This window comes from Acromyrmex echinatior, chromosome 15, assembly GCF_024713525.1.
Source record: "Acromyrmex echinatior isolate Ae372 chromosome 15, ASM2471352v2, whole genome shotgun sequence".
In the NCBI taxonomy this organism is placed as follows: Eukaryota; Metazoa; Arthropoda; class Insecta; order Hymenoptera; family Formicidae; genus Acromyrmex; species Acromyrmex echinatior.
Window position 1 is genome coordinate 2,813,639 of NC_141866.1, and position 20,366 is coordinate 2,834,004.

Sequence of the window (20,366 nt, forward strand, 5' to 3'; positions counted from 1 at the left end):
GAGTCAACAGATAAGACCCGCATAAATGAACTTAGGCCAGGCCTCGCCAAGCCTTTCGCTCACAAAGTTCAAAGCGTGAACGATTAAAGTTGCGGTGGCGACAATGACAGAAGACGACAACTCAATTATCATGACATATACGGTCTCGCAAATTTTAAACAATTCTTTCTATTTGCTGACTCAACGATTAATTTAGAGAGACTTGTTCTCTTCTTTTCAAAAATATAAACAAATTTTTAACATAAATAAGAGAATGATATTTTCAGTTAGAACGTCTTGATGCTTAGTAATATTCTCATTGATAATTATATTTATATATTCACATATGAATATTACTAACATAAGCATCAAAATTCGCTTTCATCGAAAATGGCACTCTTCTTTTATTTGTATTTAAAACATTTCTCGGTCGATTTTACTTAATAAATTTTTTAATTTTATATAATAAAAAAATTACGAGATATAATTTGCATATTACAACACTCAAAAATAATATATTTTTCGCTTAAATTCAATGTATCTCTATATTTGAATGGAATTACAAAATTTAATATGAAGATCTTCTCTCGAAACTAGATGTCAAAGTGTTGCGGAGAAAAATTTTTATTAAATTGATTCGAATCGATCAAAAAACTTATATAGGTATGTGAAGCATAGAGATGTTGTGGACCGTCCAGTATATGAACAATGTTGTTCTGGCAAGAAAGATGCAGCTGAAAGACCTCCTGGTGTGCCCGCCGGTCCTCGGCGTGGCGGGTAAATTATTGTTCTTAATGACATATTTATCAATGGTAACACCGTGCTGTGGATACGGGGAAATGAGACATTGAGCCGCTGCTCCGCCCGTTTCGTGGTAAACCACCGGACTCGCTAAATGTCTTGTTCAACCCGTCTAGACCATTTCGGTTTCCGTTTTCGCCTTTGCGAAAGATGACAAAACATCTGATGACTATATTGCCAACTAGAATTTATTTTATTTACGTCGTATTTTGACGCGAACAAAATAACAGCTACTAGGAATTTCTTTCTGACAAATCACAAGTAATTAGAAGAAATTATCATTAGGAAAAAATTATCAAATAATCAAATATCAAATTAAATAGTAGAAAAAGCATCATTAAATAACAACAGAATCATAAATATAGAAAATATATTAAGAACAAATATGAAAAATGTATTTCATAATAAATATAATATATTATATATACATATATTATAGTAAAATTAATTATTAGGAAAATTAATTTAAATTGGCATTATTATTTAAATAAAAATTTTAGTCCATTAAAAAATTTATCTTATGAAATCCTGAATAAAAAATCATCAAAAATCGCAATTTTTTTTACAATCATGATATTTTTCTATATTAAAATATATGACTCTCATCTTCTTTAACTTATTATAAAAACACAAATAACATTGGTATCGTTTTTCGATATCGAAATGAATGGAACGAATCAATTAGCGATTATCTACATTTTATTATCTGTAATAATTTTTTACACGAGGAAGAGGTATTCAAAATAATCTCACTAGTAAAAATAAAAAATATCGAAATTGGTCAAATACACGTCTTTATCTGTACATCGTTCAGCGGATTTCTTATATAACGAGAAAAATTAATTTAAATCTCTTCAGTCTTTTAATGGAGAAGATAAGGTTTAATGATAGCCATTAACAGTTTAATATTCAATGCATTCTCGAATTAGTGATGGCTAATGGAGATTAAGATGCCGTAATGAATGACAACTATTTTCAAACATAAACCTGAAAGAAAGTTCAATGAATCGCGGATATAAGAAGCCACAGTTTTTGACAAGCTTCTTCTGTGTAAGAAAGACAAGCGAGAAGAGAAGGCACGCACAACTTGACGTCGCTTTTGCACATGCATCCGTCTTTCGAGACGAGAAATCTCGCGCGAGCCTTTTTGTGGCGCCGAATCATTCTTTAATGATGATTAATGAATGACTCGTATTTCTTTCTACGTTACATAAAGTCTGCCTTCGGTAATTAGCTAAACCGGCCGAAATCCGATGGATCGTGGACGCGGAACGTTTGTCGCAACGTTTGACTAGTCATGCAGTCATATATTAAATGACCGCTTAATTAGTTCGCCAATTCCACAATGACAATCTGAACCTGTTCTTGTGACGCAAAAAATATATGTGACTTCTAACAATGTGTGCGTCATGAGTCATGAACAGTGCATGTATGCGTCAAAGGATGTTAATAATGAGATTTTTGCACACGGACGACAACCTCAACATGTTAGGAAAATTATTCAATAAAACAGTAATTCCCTCTACAAAAAAAAAACGATAAGTTAAAAAAAGTAATTAATGTATATCATACTCTGATTAACAAAAACTATCAGCAGAAATTGCCTTTTATCTCTGATGATACGGTCCCTCCCTAATTCATTCAAATAATAACATATTATTTGAAAATATTAACCAAGCAATCGAATCTCGATTTATCCAGATAATGCTTTCTATTACTCCAATAATTGGGTAATCGATTTCTTAATTATTTTCTTTCCACACTGAGAAAAAAAATCAATACTACAAATAATTTTCATATATGATGATTTTTAAATATTTATAGATTATACAAAAATTTGACTGCATAAATGACGAAATATACATTTTTGTAGAATTGATACATCTTATTAATTGTAAAAAAAATAGATGGTTTATTTGCGACGAATAAAATTTTATTTCACATATTTAAATAAGGATTTATTTCAGTAAAATAAACATTATATTTTATAAATAAATTTTTAAATATGTTTTTCTCAGTGTATCTGAATATTATCGAGCCCGTGAATTGACAATGTAATTTCTACTCATGTTCACAGAAACAGTTTTAAGAAGCTAAAATGCAAGAAAAAATGAGCACGAGTTATCACAGCAGATTTTTATACACGATTTATAAAATAAATCGAAAACAATATATACAATAACACAAAATGACAGGACATCGCCGAAAAAATAGTAATAGCACTTGAAACAAATATTGGCGCATTATACGGCGCAATTTTTCAAGGCGGTCGAAAAGCGCGCATTTATCGCGGAAAGAGGGTAATTAAGGTAAATCTCTAATTATCTTTACGCGGTCGAAGGGCGTTAAGGCCGCAAGGTGTAAAGGGAGAGGAAGTCCTGGGGCAAAGATAATGACAACTCGCTGTAATTACGCATATTGAGCTGCGGCATAATTTCACAACGACGGGGGAGCGAAAGGGCACTCTCGCTTAGCATTCAAATTGGCCGTGTCAAATATTCGTTATCTGTCCACCGGCTTTTATTCGAAGTTCGCACGCCTGTATGCCGTAAATAATGCAGATTGCGGCGGTGCCGTTTCAAAGACAGAATTCGTGACAGAAACCGTCGACAGAAACCCGACCATCACTTATATTTCGAATAAGAATGATGAGCAAAATGAATTACATCTTGAATTATGCATACATTCGATAAGTAAGAATCTTGAATTCTCTTTTCATCATGCACATGCGCATTCAATATTAATATAAATGATATATAAATATATCAATAAATAGTGCAATATGACTCAAGCTTTATATAAAGATTGTACTTTCTATACTTTCTATATTTTTATTAAACAAATATGATTTGCATGAAGACGATCGTTTATAGTTTAGTGGATAATCAAGAAAAATATTAAAAAATAGCTTGATTAAATATTAAAGAACAACTTGAATTTTATGCAATGTTATAATTATGTGTTCATTGATTGCAACTCTTACAATGTATAACAATTCAAGAACATCAGCAAAAGTAATTAGAATAAAATATTTCATACTCGTTGCATGTCATTGAATATGCCGCACCCGATTTGATCAAGAGCTTCTTGAACGAGACACGCCACTAGTAATTTTCATGCATATACCTATGAGCGAGTAATTGCTAATTTGCATAATGACTGCATAAAGTGCTATCTTACTTAATGGAACGTCCTTCTTTATCAAAGCCCAAACTTTGAAAATTGTTCTGGATTATATTTTCTAAGTTATCCGTCTTCTCTCAGACAAAAATTTTACGGAATGCTGTAACAGCATGCACAAAAACTGGCCAGTATGAGCCAGAATGTCCGTAAGATAATCAGAATAAATCACGTCTAAGCGGCGATAATCAAACGACACGAATATTCGTATAAATAACTGATTAATTGGCTTCTAATAATCGCAACGTAAATCTTACTTCAATTTTACTGAACCAATATATGCCGTGTAAAACAAAATCGAGCCAACTTAACGTGGTTAATGTTCATAGCGTGATCGTTGCCGATGGTAGCGAACACGATGTAAAAACGGTGAATGCATGCTAACGTGCTGCGATTCGGTGTTTCACATATCGACCCCCCACGAATCCGTACAAATCGGAAATTAGATCCCAGACTGGGTCGCGAAAGCTTCCCGAGAGAAAAAAGAAAGGGAGAGATGAGAGAGAGAGGGTCCTTGGTTATTCGCGGAGCTCGTAATTGGAGTCTGGAATCCTGAAATACGAGGCGGACTCTGGGCCACCTGTCGAAATGGATCGCAGAACGATCTCGATGGAACGAGGCGGTTGCGAAATCAGTAAAAAAAGAATTCACGTGATATATATATATATATATATATATATATATTAGGTGTTGGAATTAATTCGTAGCGTTTTTAATGAAAGAATGTTATTTATTTCACATGAGCATTAAAAAATACATTAATGAAAGTACTTCCCATCACTTGTAAAACGCTACGAATTAATTCCAACACCTAATATATATATATAAAACATGAACACTAGGATCAATAAAGAATGTAGGCGTATAACTATCAATGAAATCTAGAGAAATATTAAGTGTACCACGAGGAGGCGGTTATCGACGAAATCTCGATAAGAAACTTTAACGGTATGCGAAGACCGGTTGAGGGACCCGTAATGGCAGAACAGCGTTGAATTTACCGATCGGCGAAGTTTGTCAATTCCATGCATAAACCGTTGGCGTATATATTGTTATCCAAAAAGTATTGTGACACGAATCCATTTCACCGTTTTTGTTATTAACTCATTTGAATAAATATACGTATTTCCACAGCAGCGAAACGTAGCCTCATGTGAAAAGACGCTTGCATTATTACAGATATTGTGTTATTTTTATGCAAAGCTAGCTGAACTATATATACAGCAATTTTAATAAAAATATAGTTTGCTACGAAGCATTGACGTAAAATTACAAATCTCTCTATTTATGTCACTAGTAATAACATAAATTTACTAACATTTAAATTTTCTTAAGTCCAATTGTACCAATGTCACTTTGATTTTAAGCGAGACTTAAAACTCTATCTGTCTTGTTTTAAAGCCAAAAAGAGACAAAGACAGAGTTTTAAATCTCGCTTAAAATCAAAGTAACGTTGGTGTAATCGGGCCTTAATAATATACTTTCTTATCCGCAAATATAATGCTCTAAATAATTATTTATCAATGAAACGACAAAAAAAATAAGATCAATGTATTCATTTCCGCTTTGGTATCACTATCCATTACTCAATATGAAATTCTTAAAGTTAGCCAATAATGCTCTTGAGAAAATTTACTTTAGAAAACTTAAAAAAATACATAAAATTTACCGTAGAGAAAACCTAAGAAATAAAGATAAATTTGAACACTTTAAACTTTTTTTTAAAGCAACTTTAAAACTTACTTAAGAACAACAGAAAGAAACTAACGCGATGTGTGACGTGATGATTATATTAAAGTCATCCTTGAAAAACTTTAAAAATTTTAGATTATTCTGACTTAACCTTTTACACACTTAAATTACTTCAAAATTTTTTAAGTAAACTCTTAATTACTTTTAAAAACTTTAACTTCGTTAAAAGTAAATTTTGTCAAGGGCGTGAAATATAAATTTCAATTATCACTTAATAAAATTGAAATATTTAAAGAGAAAAAGGAAAAATGTCCAGAATAAAGACGAACATATCGATTTCTCATTTAATATGATCAAATGATATTGGCATATTGTAAATTGGCAAAAGTTTCTCCAGATTAATACAATTATAATGTATTTAATGATCTTAATCTTATAGTATTACTAATGTCTGTTGCATATATTATTCTGCTTTTTAAATCTCACGTATGTGATTAAAATTGCTCAAGGAATACGACTATCCTTTAACCGCGCATTCCCAACGGATCGCAATAGAATCTAACGAGATTAAATGATCGTATAGTATCATCTATGAGAGAAGTTATGACTTCAAGCAAGAAGCTTATCGCTTCGTTCTTATTTTCGTTTATGTCTAACAGTCGATCGGTTTTAAAACGATAAAACGGTAAAGCGATGAAGCGAGTGTACACTAAGCCTCCATCGTATATTAAACCGCGATCGTGGATAATATGTAAGAGGTGAAGCAGATGTTGCGGTCAGCCCGATCGCGAAAACAGTGGCGGATGATCGCGGTTTCTTACAAGGGAGAAGAGATAAATTGCGTTTTATATGATCATGATACTGAAAAAAGTGTACGTTACATCAATACAATCATTCGATCAACTGAATCACTGACAGATCTTAATAAATATAATTGTTTATATATATATAAGTAAATATAATTAAAAAATGGAATAATTCCTACCGGAATCCATTTCGAATAATTTTATAATACATGCGCAGAATACAACAAAACAAACAAAAAATTAACTATGCCTTTAAAGTTCATTGCCGGGAGAGAGTTAAGATAAGATCTAATACATTACGGAAGAGATATCTTGCTAAACGTTTGCACTTGATCAACCAAAATAAAAAAGAAAAAATGCGATATACAGTTAAACGTAATTTCTACATCATTAAAATTTCAGTTGCTAATGAGAGAGAAGATTCACAAAAGATATTAACTCTGATATACAGGTTGAAGAGACTACCTAACTAGCTCGGTCTGTTCATAGATCAAAACAATTTACTGAGATAACTGTAACAGGGAACTCGCGCATGCTGGCCGACATTAACACGCATTGGTCTAGGTGGTCAATCTTGGCGTGGGATGATTGATAACTCTCTTGTAAGCGTTATCAACCGCAGCGTGCACGCTGTTACGTTCACGTCAAGAACGTGACACTGATAGACGGGCTTTACCATTTCTCCTCTCTTTCGCTCCTTCCTTTTGACTTTCTAGTCGCAATGTAACTTGTTGCCTTTAATTCGAAGATACGTGTCGACGTGTTAAACGCACCCCACTCTAAGCCCAATTTTCGATTCGTCTATTACAAGAACAAATTAATTTTATTCAGAAATATCTTTTAGTTTCATGAATTTTATTTAAACGAAAGAATCTTAGGTATTAACAAAATTAAAATAATTTAACCAAAAATATTAATGATAATTTAAAAATAAGACAATTTAATCGAGAATATTTATTTATATTTCAAAATTGGATGTAGAAAGACAGCTTAATGTTTTAAATCATTCATAAAATGATAAAATAACTTCGTATTCAGAAATGTTTAACTCTTTTTCTGAATTATAAATTCCTCGCAAAAAAATCTCTTCCCTAAAAATACTTTCTTGTTTAATCATGCTTAATTACGGACGTTGTCCAAAATTATTAGCTTCCAAAAGTTTGCCGGCCTGTCCAACATCCCCCTATCGCTACCTGAACTACCTTACAATCGTGAAGAAGCAGCATTAACGGCGCATTCGTATGCAGAGTCGAGTACCAGCTCTCGATCACGGGCGGCTCCTTCTCTCTTGAACGACTTCCTCTCCTTTGGAAGTCCCTTTTCCAAGCTCGCCGGGCCCTGAGCGATTACAGTGTCGACAACTTGAAGTATATATAAACTCACGTATGCGTAGGTAGACCGACGGCATGGAAAGCCGTGTGACAAGAGCGTAATGAATCTACCTCTCCGAACGAGCATACTTAGGACGGTCTTAAGATAGAAGCACTGCTCGACGGAATTCGAAAACTGCACGCGATTAATGTCGCTGCAACGAGCAAAGATGCGAACGAAGTCGTTGCGTCGGTTGGAGCGATGCGAAGCGCGCATTACGGCGTCCTTTTCATGGATAATCCTGCGATCAGCGGGACCTAATTATCCCGTTCTCTCGTTTGTAATTCCGCGGGCGTTCGTCGCTAATCTCCATTTCAATGTTTAAAGTCGCATCGGAGGGAATCATTGTGATTAAGACCTTGAATAAAGACCGATCAGAAACATTCTGCACGGGTTTAAGATATTTCACGATAACACGACGAACCATAAGACCCGACTAATGAGCGTGGAGTGAGGAAAGGAAATCGTTCGGTGGCGCGCAGTTATCTCATTCGAAGCTCGCGTTTCAGCGAGGAACGGCTATGCAAACAACCGAGAACTGGTCGGGAATGGTTCGGCAAATGTGTAAGTACTCTTCAGACGCGGAGGCTGCGAGAAATCATCGGCGGTGGACCGCGAATCGTTCAATCGCCGCCGGTCGCGCCCGAAGAACAATTCTCCGACTAATCGGTTGATCCGTACCGAGAAGAACCTACCTCCATCGTCTCCATCATATGCTCGCTCGCGGCCGCCGTTTCTTCGTAATAAACTTGCGGTGCGATTCTCTTAATTACGTTCGCACGGACGATAATCTCAGGCCTCGTTAAGTGCGCGAGATCGCTGCTGGTGCACATCCGAGATGAAACGATTTCAATGGGGATAAGTGGGATAGGTAAGGGACGCAGAATGCTTTCGGTAGATGTGTGGCAGGAATAATAGCGAAGGACGCCTAATAAACCTGCGGATGTCCCGCTGTGCGGAAACGGGACGCGCCGGATGAGACTGTGAGCCAATTATGGGGCGCCCGCGCGTACTGTGCGAAGATCTCGAGAGTCGATTTATATGATGTGTTGCCCATGTATATATATATATATATAAAGCCTGGCAAAGGCCCAGGGCCCGGGTTTGCCTCAAGAAATTACGACAATGCGGTGGGACTAAAACCGAAAACGGCGACAAGTCGACGCATTCTTTAAGTGTCAGATTTTTTAGCGACAACAGATTTATACACTTATACTCCACATCTATTATCGTTGAAATATAGAAATCTACAAATTCTGACTAGCTCTTAATATTTTTTGATATTTCTTGCTGTAAGATTGTATATCTTACACTACTAAATTTTAAAGAAACTTTGTGTTCTTTTATGATAAATGTGAATTTATAAGATAAAAATCAAATCATAATTTATCATACTGTTTCAATACAGTTGTAATAAAAAATTTTGGCTATATTAAACCTATAACTTCTGAATTTTCTTTACAGAAGCTCCTGGAGAACTTGGATGGGTGCTGACTCTTGTGATAGTGTCTTTAGTATCAGCTGGTATCGGTGCAGTAGTGATGATGACTCTTCTCCATTGTCGAAGGTTAGTATTTTTCTTTTCAAAAAGCACATATTTTTCATTAATATATAAGTGAGAAAAGAGAAACGATCGAAGCTTGCCTTGATACGGAATTAACTAATTCTTTCTCGTTAAATTTACTTATTGCTGAATAAAATCAATCAGAGTTAATGGCCGTTTAAATTGAAATTCTATTGCATGCTATCCAGTGCAATTTTTAGGGAGACGATGCTTCTCTCGAAAGCTTCGTGAAGAACGGTCAAGCATTACGATACGGATCATCGCGCCGACAGATTCGCGAAACGATCGCGGTTTCATCTTACAGCTGCACGCGGTTGATTCTCTTAAATTACCACCTACCGGCGATACGTAATCGAAAGAGTCGATCGACACTAAGAACGAGGATGAAGCGATCGCTAACTAGATTGATTCGGTGCGAATCCGGCAAGTGACAGACTAACGGGATGTTCAAAAGGGTGGGAAGAGAGGAAGGAAATGGTACACGAGCACCATTACGAAAGAATCATGACTGTGGTCAGATCTCGATTAGAATTCCTGGGTAGCCAGGAAACGAGGGTTTTCGTGATCGCAATCTCATCCTTCTTTACGTTCTTCTCATACTAGATGATTTATTAAACTTGATTCCTAACTTGCATGTTTTTTCACTTATAATTTTTACTTAAAAAAATGATCATATGGAATAATTTATTTAAATAAGAGCATTCATTTTTAATGTATTGATTATCCCAATACATGTATGAATAATCATTGCTGACTTATGTTCACTGAAATATTCCCACTTGCTTTTTCGTTATTTTGAAGTAATTAATTTCTCAAAAAAATCAAGTGTTATTATTATCATAATTAGCTTTATAAAATAATTATAAAATAATTAATAACAAATATTTCTCATGATTTCATCGAAATTTCTATTTAATCTGTTACAGGATAAAAAGTGCTGGTGGCAGAGGTAAGCAAAGTTTCGTCAAGATATACATTCCTCGTAAAACTTCACGAAATGTTATATATCTGATCGGTTATATATCCTTTCACTCATAAGTTGATATTCATGATCATTCTTATTTCAAGATTATAATTGGCTTAAGTCTTAGTCATTCTTATTTCAAGATTGCAATTGACTTAAGTAATCTCTTAAAAGATTAATATTCTGTGACTGGTTTATGACATCTTAAAATTATACTCAAAAATAAGAAAAATATATACAATGTCTCAAAGATAAGATTGGACTATGAATACCAGCCAGATTTTTAACGTACATAATATAACGTAGATCTGTATGAAGTAAATCTTGTCATACAAACGTGAATCAGTTTATAAAAATAATTCATCAATTTCAAAGAAACTCTTGACACATAGGGTTACGATTAGGGAATAAAGGGAGGTCTGAGTTTACTGTCGAGAGGCAGGCTAGCTTCCCAATTATGTCGAATTAACATACCATGTTCGGCGCGGTGAATTCACTCTGACAGGGTCAGGTTCGAAATGATTCCCAATTATCCGAGTTCCCCTGAGTTACCTACTCGCAGGTCCCTATTATTCGTTAGTTTCTTCATCATGCGTTAATATACGACATATACATTCACAATAATACCATCTTGAATATGCTTTATAAGAGACCCCACAAAAGATATCTTCAAGAACGCTTTGTCATGTCATAAACTTCAAGAAAAAAAAACTGCAAGATAGAAAACGTTCCTAAAAAAATGACATCAAAATGATACGAATCGAAAAGATATGTAGTATGAAAAATTATATCAGCGTTGCGATATTACTTACTATTTATGATACTAATTAATTTTATTAACTTGACATTTTCATTACGATGTTAAATATACAGAAGTGTCCTTAATGGCATAATAGACTGCGATTCAATAATGCTATTTTCTTTTCTAAAGTTAGCTGCGTTTCAGGCAGACGCATCATATCTAGAAGTTTGCGTACTTGTGTGTGACTGTTAAATTCAATTACATTGCTCGAATTTAGCAGTCATAATATTGTAATTATATACATTATACACGAACATTTGCGTCTGAAATAATTAACTTTAAGCGAAAAGATATTATTGAATCCTAGTAACGTAAAATATTGAATAAACTATCTCATGTTGATCTCTTATTGCGTGAGCTATAAAATAGAGTATCGTCTATAGTACGTTTATAATACTTTGTCTGAGTCCGAAAAAAATAGGGCAACAATCAATTGAATCGATAAACGTGACACTTCGAAAACGTGAGACACGCTCTTAATGTACCGTGTATCTTATCAAGAAATAAACTTCTCTAGTTCGTGTTCACGGAGGTAGACTCACGACGTCGTCTCACATACGACAAAGTCATGATTCCAGACGATGAAAGGATTAGAACGAAAAGAGTGAACCCCGCATTACGCGGAGATCTCTCATACAAACAGAGTGCAAGAACATATGCATGCACGACGGTGGGTTGACGACGTGTGACGATGGACACGTTGGCGTGAAAAGGAAAGAGAGCAACACCGTCATGGCATCGAGTGCCGGCATCGATTGGAGTTTAATTAGTTCGCATAATGCAAACCGCTCACAGCGATATAAACCGTGTGCTGCATGTTCTCTGTCGTACTTAAAGGATATAACCGAGCGATGCGATGCGATGCGACGTGATGCGATGTGACGCGACGGACGGATGGCTGCGGCTGGGCGACATTAAACACGACGAAACGCGTCTAATTAACTTTCTGATTTAAAATCAACCGCGGCACGATACGATCGACGAGCGAACGACGGCAGACGTAAAAAGACGATGAGCGAGCGGAAAGATAGAAGAGGATACTGCCTGGGATGTAGGGATCACCCGAATTAATTATCCGACACTCGTTTCATTGAACCTCTTGAATCACTATCGGATTTTCGTGACGTGATTTGTGCCAACCTTAGACAAAATCTAACAATAGTATCTAAAACTATCTCGATTACAAACCATCACTTAAAAGTTTATTTTGATACGATTTAAAATATATGGAACATTTAAAAAGATATTCTTATCAAACTTTAAAATATTTAAAACTAGAGATCAACATTTTTTTTAAATTATCAATATTTTTTATTATCGCACTTTTTCGTACTATAAGCATTTAAAAAAAATGTATGTAAGCAAAATGAATATATTCTGAAAATTTTGTTTTAATTGATCACAATTAAACCGAAGTAAAAATTTTTGTTAATGACAACATTATTAATTTTTATTCCCTTCGCATAAAAATGATCATTCAAGGTGGTCCGCACGGAACAATTTGAATTTGCAACCTGCATAAACGCGTAATTTCGTTGTTCTCGCCCCAGGGACGAATTCTCTAATCCGGTTTTAGAACAGATAACTGCTAAGAAAGGTTGCACAAACAACCAAGATACAATTACACGTTAAGACGGGGTGATTTATTGCTACCTCTTAAAACAATAGGGTCTGTTAATCGCGTAATAACGTAAAAGAGAAAATTTCTCAATAATAAAATAAAATTCAAGTGTATATAAAGAATAAAAAGATCTTTTAGTGATTTTAATGTTCATAAACGACTTACTTTCCTGTAGCAAAAGTAAGACCTTGCAAAAATATTGATTTAAATAAAATGTATGTGCAGATGTAGATACATATATACACAAAATATATGTATCTTATTCAAAAAATTTTTTCCAAAATCTACCATCAAAGATCTAACGTCATCAAAATAATCAATTTATGCGCAGAATATCACATGAATGACTTATATATTTTAATTACGTATTCTTATAAAGATTAAATGTAATTAAAAATTATTATATAATATGAAAATATCAATTAATTTCTGAGTGAAAATTACTGAATAAAACTTCTGAATAAAAATTAATATACTAAAATACAGTATTCGCGCGTTTATTTCTAGGTAAAAGTAACAAATAAAATAATAAATAATGAATCATTTACCTCATAGTTGCTCCGTTGACTCCCCGATGTCTCCCAGATCTGCTCTTCCTCTCAAATTCCTTCGTTGCATACACAACACTCAAGGGACATAATTAATTATGATCGCGCGACACTCCCGAACTTAATTGTATGCGACGCGTAATTCGTGAAATATGCGAGAAATTATTATTAAACGATCGATATGTCACGGTTATTTTAATCACTCGTGTTGACACTGTTGACACTGTTGACACTGTTGACACTGTTGACACTGTTGACACTGTTGACACTGTTGACACTGTTGACACTGTTGACACTGTTGACACTGTTGACACTATTGACACTGTTGACACTGTTGGCAGGTCATTGCTCCATTTTTTTCAACCTGAAAATAAACCAAATCATGTGTAAGTAATCAACAGATAATGTTACGTGTTTTTATAAAAGTAATATTATTACAATAAAGAAAGTTTATAATTCCCATTTGTTTTTACTTTTATTCCAATACAAATGAATAAATCACGTGAATGATCTGTACAACTAATTAATCTAATATTGATGAATCGCGTAATATTATGTATTTTCAATTTGAAACGGATAAATCACACTTATAGATAAATTACACTTGTATCGCGTTTTGAATATTTCATGTAAGATATATCCATAATTCTAACCTTGATAGAAATTTCATGCACTTTTTAGTATAATAGTTATTTTGTATTAATTCTGTCCAGTAACTGAAAAGTAAAACTAGAGTCCCAATCAAGATGAAACACTTCGTACTGAACAAAAACAGACAATAAACCGATTACACAGTATTTTAATTAATAATAATCTATATTAATACTAGATAATAATTGGGCAGATCTTTACGCAAATTACACATATTTGTACCAGGAAAACTTCAGTCATTGAATAAAACTCTATCAAATTCTTATCTATTTCTTACGCAATATTGTTACAACTAATCAGAATATAGTAAACAGTAACTGAATGAACTAAGAAAATTGCACATTTTTATCAGAGTGTTGTTAAAGAAATTATTAATTATATAAACAATAAACCGATAATTTAACATTTCTCTCTATTACCCCTATCTCTAAGATTCTTATTTAAAGTGAACAAATACGCATGAAAACTGTTTTCGATAATTAATTTTCAGAATAAGCCCCTCAGATATTATACTATATAATTATAGAACACTTTGTATTTGTTTGTGTTTTATAATGGAAGTCAATTAATATTTAATTTATAATAAATATTTTGTATCTATTCTTTAGATTCGTATTTATATTACGTTTTCTTTATAAGGCTATTCATTGAAAATGTTTTAATGTTGCCAGTATTTCTTTTGGATATACATATGTGTAATTTTAGAATTATAAAACTAACAAATTCGCAATTTAAATCAATAATGGGCTTAACTAAACCGGAGCTTAAGAAACATAGCTTTATCATGCCGACAATTTACAAGATTACAGATAATTGAATATCCTGTCGGGCAAAAAATAAATTAGTGAAAGTTCGTTAATAGTACATTCTTCCATGCATAAGAATTGCTTTAAGTGCCACCGGATGAGCAGTGCGTTAATGGACGGCTGAAAGAGGTTGCTTTCGCGCAAAAAAGAACGGAGGGTCCATTCCATACACGTTAAATTGCTGTGCGATCCTCCGGATACAATGACGATCGAAGAGTTGAGTAGAAAAGGTGAATCGAATCCGTTAATCGGCTTATCGCACATCGACTGGAACGATATTTTGGATCAGTCGATGTATAATACGTCAAAGAACCAAGCTGCTATATGCTCAACATGTACAATTTTATTACACGCACGATCATATTTAGAATCTTTTGTCATATAAATCGAAATTTTATATCAAGTACATTACAACAGTTTCATTAAATTACATGACTAGATTAATAATATGCGAGTCACGTATAATTAATTAAATGAAGAGAATAACTTGGCTATAAATATTTATACTGTGTAAAACAATACTTTTATAATCTTTTACTCCTTTCATTGTAATTTCAAGTAGACTTAGTTTTATTAAAATTTTAATTAATTTTAGTATTTTAATTGATTTCATTTTAGATTTTGAACAATTCTTAATATTAAATAATAAAAATATGTAACAGAAAAACTTATTAAAACTTAGTCCAAGCCAAGATTCATTCCAAAATCTTTTTAAAAAATTACTATTCTTCAGAATATTTAAGATTTTTTAAAAAGGTTTTGGAATGAATCTTCGCTTGGAATAAATTTTAATATACATATTTAATCTAAAATGTTCACTGTATTTAAACAATGGGGAAAGTATCTAAAATGATTTATATGAATATAAATTTCGAACAAAAATTGTAATAAATTATATTAAATTCTTGTCGCACGATATCTTACACGTGACACAACAGCAATGAGAGGCAGGAAATGAGTTCTACGCAAGCCTTTAGCTATCTGATCGTGACGAAAGAGCGTAACATTTGCCCCCCGTCGTCACGACATGTTCTCCGACGCCACACTTTTCATGTATCGCCCAATTAATATTCTATCTAGCTATTCTGATAATAGATATGCTGCAGATGACGGTATGAAAGAATGACGGTCTTGAAGAACGAACAGATTCGATTATTTAAATTCGTTCAGAAGATAAAAATTACATTGTAAGCGCGCAAGTGAGATGAATATCCAAAGCTGCCTACATACGCGCGAATATATTTTCGCTGCTAATTGCTCAACTGTAATCTGCTTATTGCAGATTATAGTTGAGCAAGATGTCCTACATTTTTTATGTTATATCATTATACTAATAAAGTTTAGGGTAAGATGATATAATTATATGTGATGATATAATTTTGAACATGGTACAATTCTGAATGATATAAGATTTAAATCTAATTTTTGAAGTTCACATTTGATTTTTTTCCCTTTTGGTATCCTTTAGTGTCCTCCATACAACGAGAGGGTTGAACTTCAAAAATTGAATTTAAATTTTATTTCGTTCAAAATTGTACCATGTTTAAAGTTGTACCCTATATATGCTGTGATAATAATACGAACACTAATAGCTTGCTATCTTATAATTAAAAATATTTGGTAGTGATTCTTGTTTAAAAAAAAAAACAAGAAATCTAATAAGAAAAAATAAAAAATCTATTAAGATATTGAACATTCAAAAAAATAAAACGCATCGTTGTATGTAAGAACTGAGTAAAATTAATGGAGAAGGAAAAATGATCAGAAACTTGCTTTAAGTGATAAGAAACGTATCACGGTACATACAATCGAATCGGAATTTTGTCACACTGGTTAAATCGCAACGAGAACTGGTTCAATACCGTTGCGAAATGACAGGAGGATAAATTGTCGTGTGCCTGATCCATTTCCGCAATAAGCAGATTAGTAACGGAATGTTAAATCGCAAATTGTAATCGTGCTCAAGATCAATGTACTGTTATTAAATAAATGCGATTATGCATTTTCATTTGGACATTAATCGATGACATCGAGCAAACTGGCAGCATTAAACAGAATAGTCACGCGTAATTGTAGAGATATAACGGATTTCCCTCTTTATTATTACTACTCTAATCGCGTCAGATTGAGGCAGTAATAAAAGGGTACAAAATATGCTATACCGGTTCGAGCTAATGGCTTTTTAACGAAGCTAGGCGCTACAGAAATAGAATATCTAGAATCATAAATTTTACAACGAACTGAGTAATCTGTTAGTCAACTATTTGACAAGAAAATCATAAAATAATTATAAATAAAAAAAAGTAAAATTAAAACCTTTCAATGTTATGCATGTGAAAGAGAAAAAACTAAATATCTTTATTATTCAAAAATCTTAGCCTTCAGGAACTAAATATTTTTATTTTCCGAAGATCACTTAATTAATAAATAGGTAAGAGACAAATTTAAAGATTTGATTAATCGGTGAAAACAAGTTCAAAATATTTTATATTCTTTATTAAAAATGTTGAAAGCGAAAGTAATTTATAGAAATAATATGGCTGTAGGGCAAATAGATCTAAAAAATTCGAACGTGTCAAGATTAAAGTTATCAATCGAAAGTTCATGAAAACGTAAGGCAGCGAAAGTGCGCTCGAGTCGAGTAACCAACGATTTCTAACGCATCCATCAATCATTTCATTAAGAAGCTTGTTATTACGATCACTTTTGTGATCAGAGAGCTTCTTCAGAGAAGTTTAAATAAAATAGTATCCTACACACCTTTCATCAAGGATTATGAATCCGTTTAATCCGTGCGAGAATAACTTACGAATCAGAGATTCTTTATATCTCGACGAGTGACATCAACGCGCTTTTCAGAATAAGCGAGAGGTCTTCGAGGTATAATAGGAATTAGAAGAAATACGTAAGATCATTTTCACGGTGAAAGCGATAGAGAAAAAAAGTATAATACGGAAAGAGAACGAGATTCCTATAATCTCATTTTTTTTCCACCTCCACAGCACTCTTATGAGCCCACTTACCGCTGTGGCGGCACTTCTGATCCACAAATTTCAAGATCTTTTCTTGCTTCTCTTCCATTCTCCGCCTTTCACCCACTCTTCTTTTTCTCTCCCCTATCCCAGTTCAACCACCCGCCCCACCCTCTGATATGATGCTACAACCCTCGGTGCGATTCTATGAAGGCCCGTGACGGCACTATGACAGGCTCACAATAAGGCCATACAGAAGACAGCCGGTTTTTTTTCTCTATACGCGAGCGCACGTCATAATGCGGTGATTCGGGTTCGGTCGCCGACCGTTCTATATATGGGGGCAGTTATTTATATTTGCGCATGGGGTGTATACGTGCACGTGGGGGCCGTAAACGTATCGGAATTCAGGGCCAACCTCACCTGGCACTTCACGTGCTTCGGCGCGAGAAACGCGTCCCGTGGATTCAAGCGGATCGAGCGGATCTCTGTAACCGAACGAAGGGCGATGATGCCCTGAGAAACGGGAACTAGGCGAAACCCGAGCTAAGCGACTTTCGCATTGACGCGCCAACGAATTTTTCCAGAGCAATGAGTAACGTGTGTGTGAGTCTTCCTTCCCTTTTCTGTTCCAGCGAGTTGCTGCGGTGTCGGCGTGGAGGATTCGAGCGTGCCCGATGCTGGTGGGCCTACGGGGGCGGGTGGTACAGGCGGCGGGGTGGCTGTCATACCCGATCGACCGCCTCTCGAATTAGACAAATTACCGCCTTATCACGACGTAGCGCCTAGTCCCGGTGAGTGTTATTACGAGACGCCTGCTGTTCGACGCTTCTCATACATATGCGTACGCGCCGTCGAGAGAGATCATTGAGAAATGGCCGCTCATTACTCGCATGTTCCCGTCACGTTACATGTATTGCGATCGCGAACGCGGTAGCACCGTCTCTCACTAACTGTACGTCTCATTTTGTTCGAGAAAGAAAGTTAAAGCTTATAGAACCGGATCTCGTGACTTGTTCTCAACGATGTTTTCAACTAGCTCTGTAAAATCTCTTATATTATGAAACAAACTCGTATCTTGTAATAAGATATTGCTGATCAAAATATTGAATATAAGAAAAAGAATGAAAATGAGCCCATAAATCAAGCATATATATTGTATAGTTGATAATTACACGGAAAGATTGATTTTGCTAAAGTATTTAAAAATTTAAGTCTGAAAATTAGATATAGATCTGAAAATAATTTTGTTGGATCATCAAAATAATTATATAGGAAACTCAAGTATGATGTGCAATAGCACAAAAAGTTTTAACATTCCAGCAACCAATTTGAGTACCCTGTATAATTATTTTAAATTTTAATAGTCCAACCAAATCATTTTCAGATCTACATCTAACTAAATTTTGAGATATACTTAAGCAAAAAGATCCATCGCTCTTTCTGTGTATCTTTCAGAAAGAAATTGAATTCGTGTTTGAAAAATAAAACTTAACTGATAAAACAAAACAATTTACAAAAAAACACAATTCTTTTTTTTACCTCTTATTTGTTTAGATAAAATCACATTAGGCTCACTCATAGGCCTATTATTTTTATTGTTAGCTAAACTTCTTGCACAATTCATCTTTTCTCTCTTTCTTTTCACGAAAAGAAACAGAGAGAAAAGATGAATTGTGCAAGAAATTCAACTGAACAGAACAGACTCTTTAAGACTGCAGTGATTGTTCTTTTATCATTAACATGCTGCCAAGATATCTTAAGAAAATATACTAATCAGCATGGGTCTCAAGTTGTGGATGAAATCGAACTTTAGGGCACAACGTGTGGTCGTGGCTGGGCTCTCGACGAGGCGGTGGCACCCCGGGAGTCGTCACGACACCGCTCTCCCTTCCTCAGCATCGACGAGCGATGAATCTCCCAGTCGAGAATCACTACACCCACATGCAAACCGACGAGGCTCTATACGCGGAACTGGACTCGCAGGCCGCGAGCTACGCGAGCGATCTACAGTTACAAATGAGAGGAAGCTCGACGTACGGTACGACTTCCGGCGGCCAGGACGACGAATATCACGAACTGGACGCTGCCAGATTACATCGTCATTATGGAGGTAGCGACGGATCGCTACAGACAGATACACTTCGTACTCGACACAGTAAAAGGTGAATTAAATGCTTCCAGATTTATAGAAGTTATTAAATATACGACTTTATTGAAGTATCTAAAAATTTAGGATACATACGGATCCAAAAATAATTTTATTGAACCATCAAAACAATTACGTAGGAATCTCAAGTATGATGAGTAATGCTGCAAAAAGTTTTGACATTTTAGCAATCAGCTTGAACGTCTTACATTATTTTAATGGTCCAATAAAATTAATTTCAGAGCTATATATCTAGTTAAATTTTTAGATACTTCAGCAAAACTGTACAAGAAGAACTATGTGTTGGTCGTCTTAAATAAAAGAATTACATTAGAAACATTAAATTAATGAATTTAAATTTTAAAAAGATAAATAAATTGTATAATCGTTATATCCATAAAATTGTTATTAGAAAAAAATATTTGTTAATTGATTTTTTAAATCGATTAATGAGGCACAT

At 34.3% G+C, this 20,366-nt stretch overlaps 2 protein-coding genes across 5 annotated transcripts in view; one reads left to right on the forward strand and one right to left on the reverse strand.

The window, feature by feature from the left end:
• LOC105152920 (L-lactate dehydrogenase) overlaps positions 1-20,366 on the reverse strand; it is a 171,818-nt gene that overhangs the window by 141,439 nt on the left and 10,013 nt on the right. For all 4 annotated transcript variants that reach the window (XM_087413708.1, XM_087413707.1, XM_087413709.1 and 1 more), the window contains exon 2: positions 13,329-13,692. Coding sequence is in view for 1 of the 4 variants with exons in the window: in XM_087413709.1 (XP_087269835.1) it covers positions 13,329-13,333 (5 nt within the window). In the remaining 3 variants the exon portion in view is untranslated. The remainder of the gene's footprint in view (positions 1-13,328; positions 13,693-20,366) is intronic.
• LOC105152913 (uncharacterized) overlaps positions 1-20,366 on the forward strand; it is an 86,342-nt gene that overhangs the window by 57,368 nt on the left and 8,608 nt on the right. The window contains exons 3-6 of the mRNA XM_011067464.2: positions 9,294-9,396; positions 10,320-10,342; positions 18,393-18,551; positions 19,574-19,922. Of these exons, the coding sequence (XP_011065766.1) occupies positions 9,294-9,396; positions 10,320-10,342; positions 18,393-18,551; positions 19,574-19,922 (634 nt within the window). The remainder of the gene's footprint in view (positions 1-9,293; positions 9,397-10,319; positions 10,343-18,392; positions 18,552-19,573; positions 19,923-20,366) is intronic.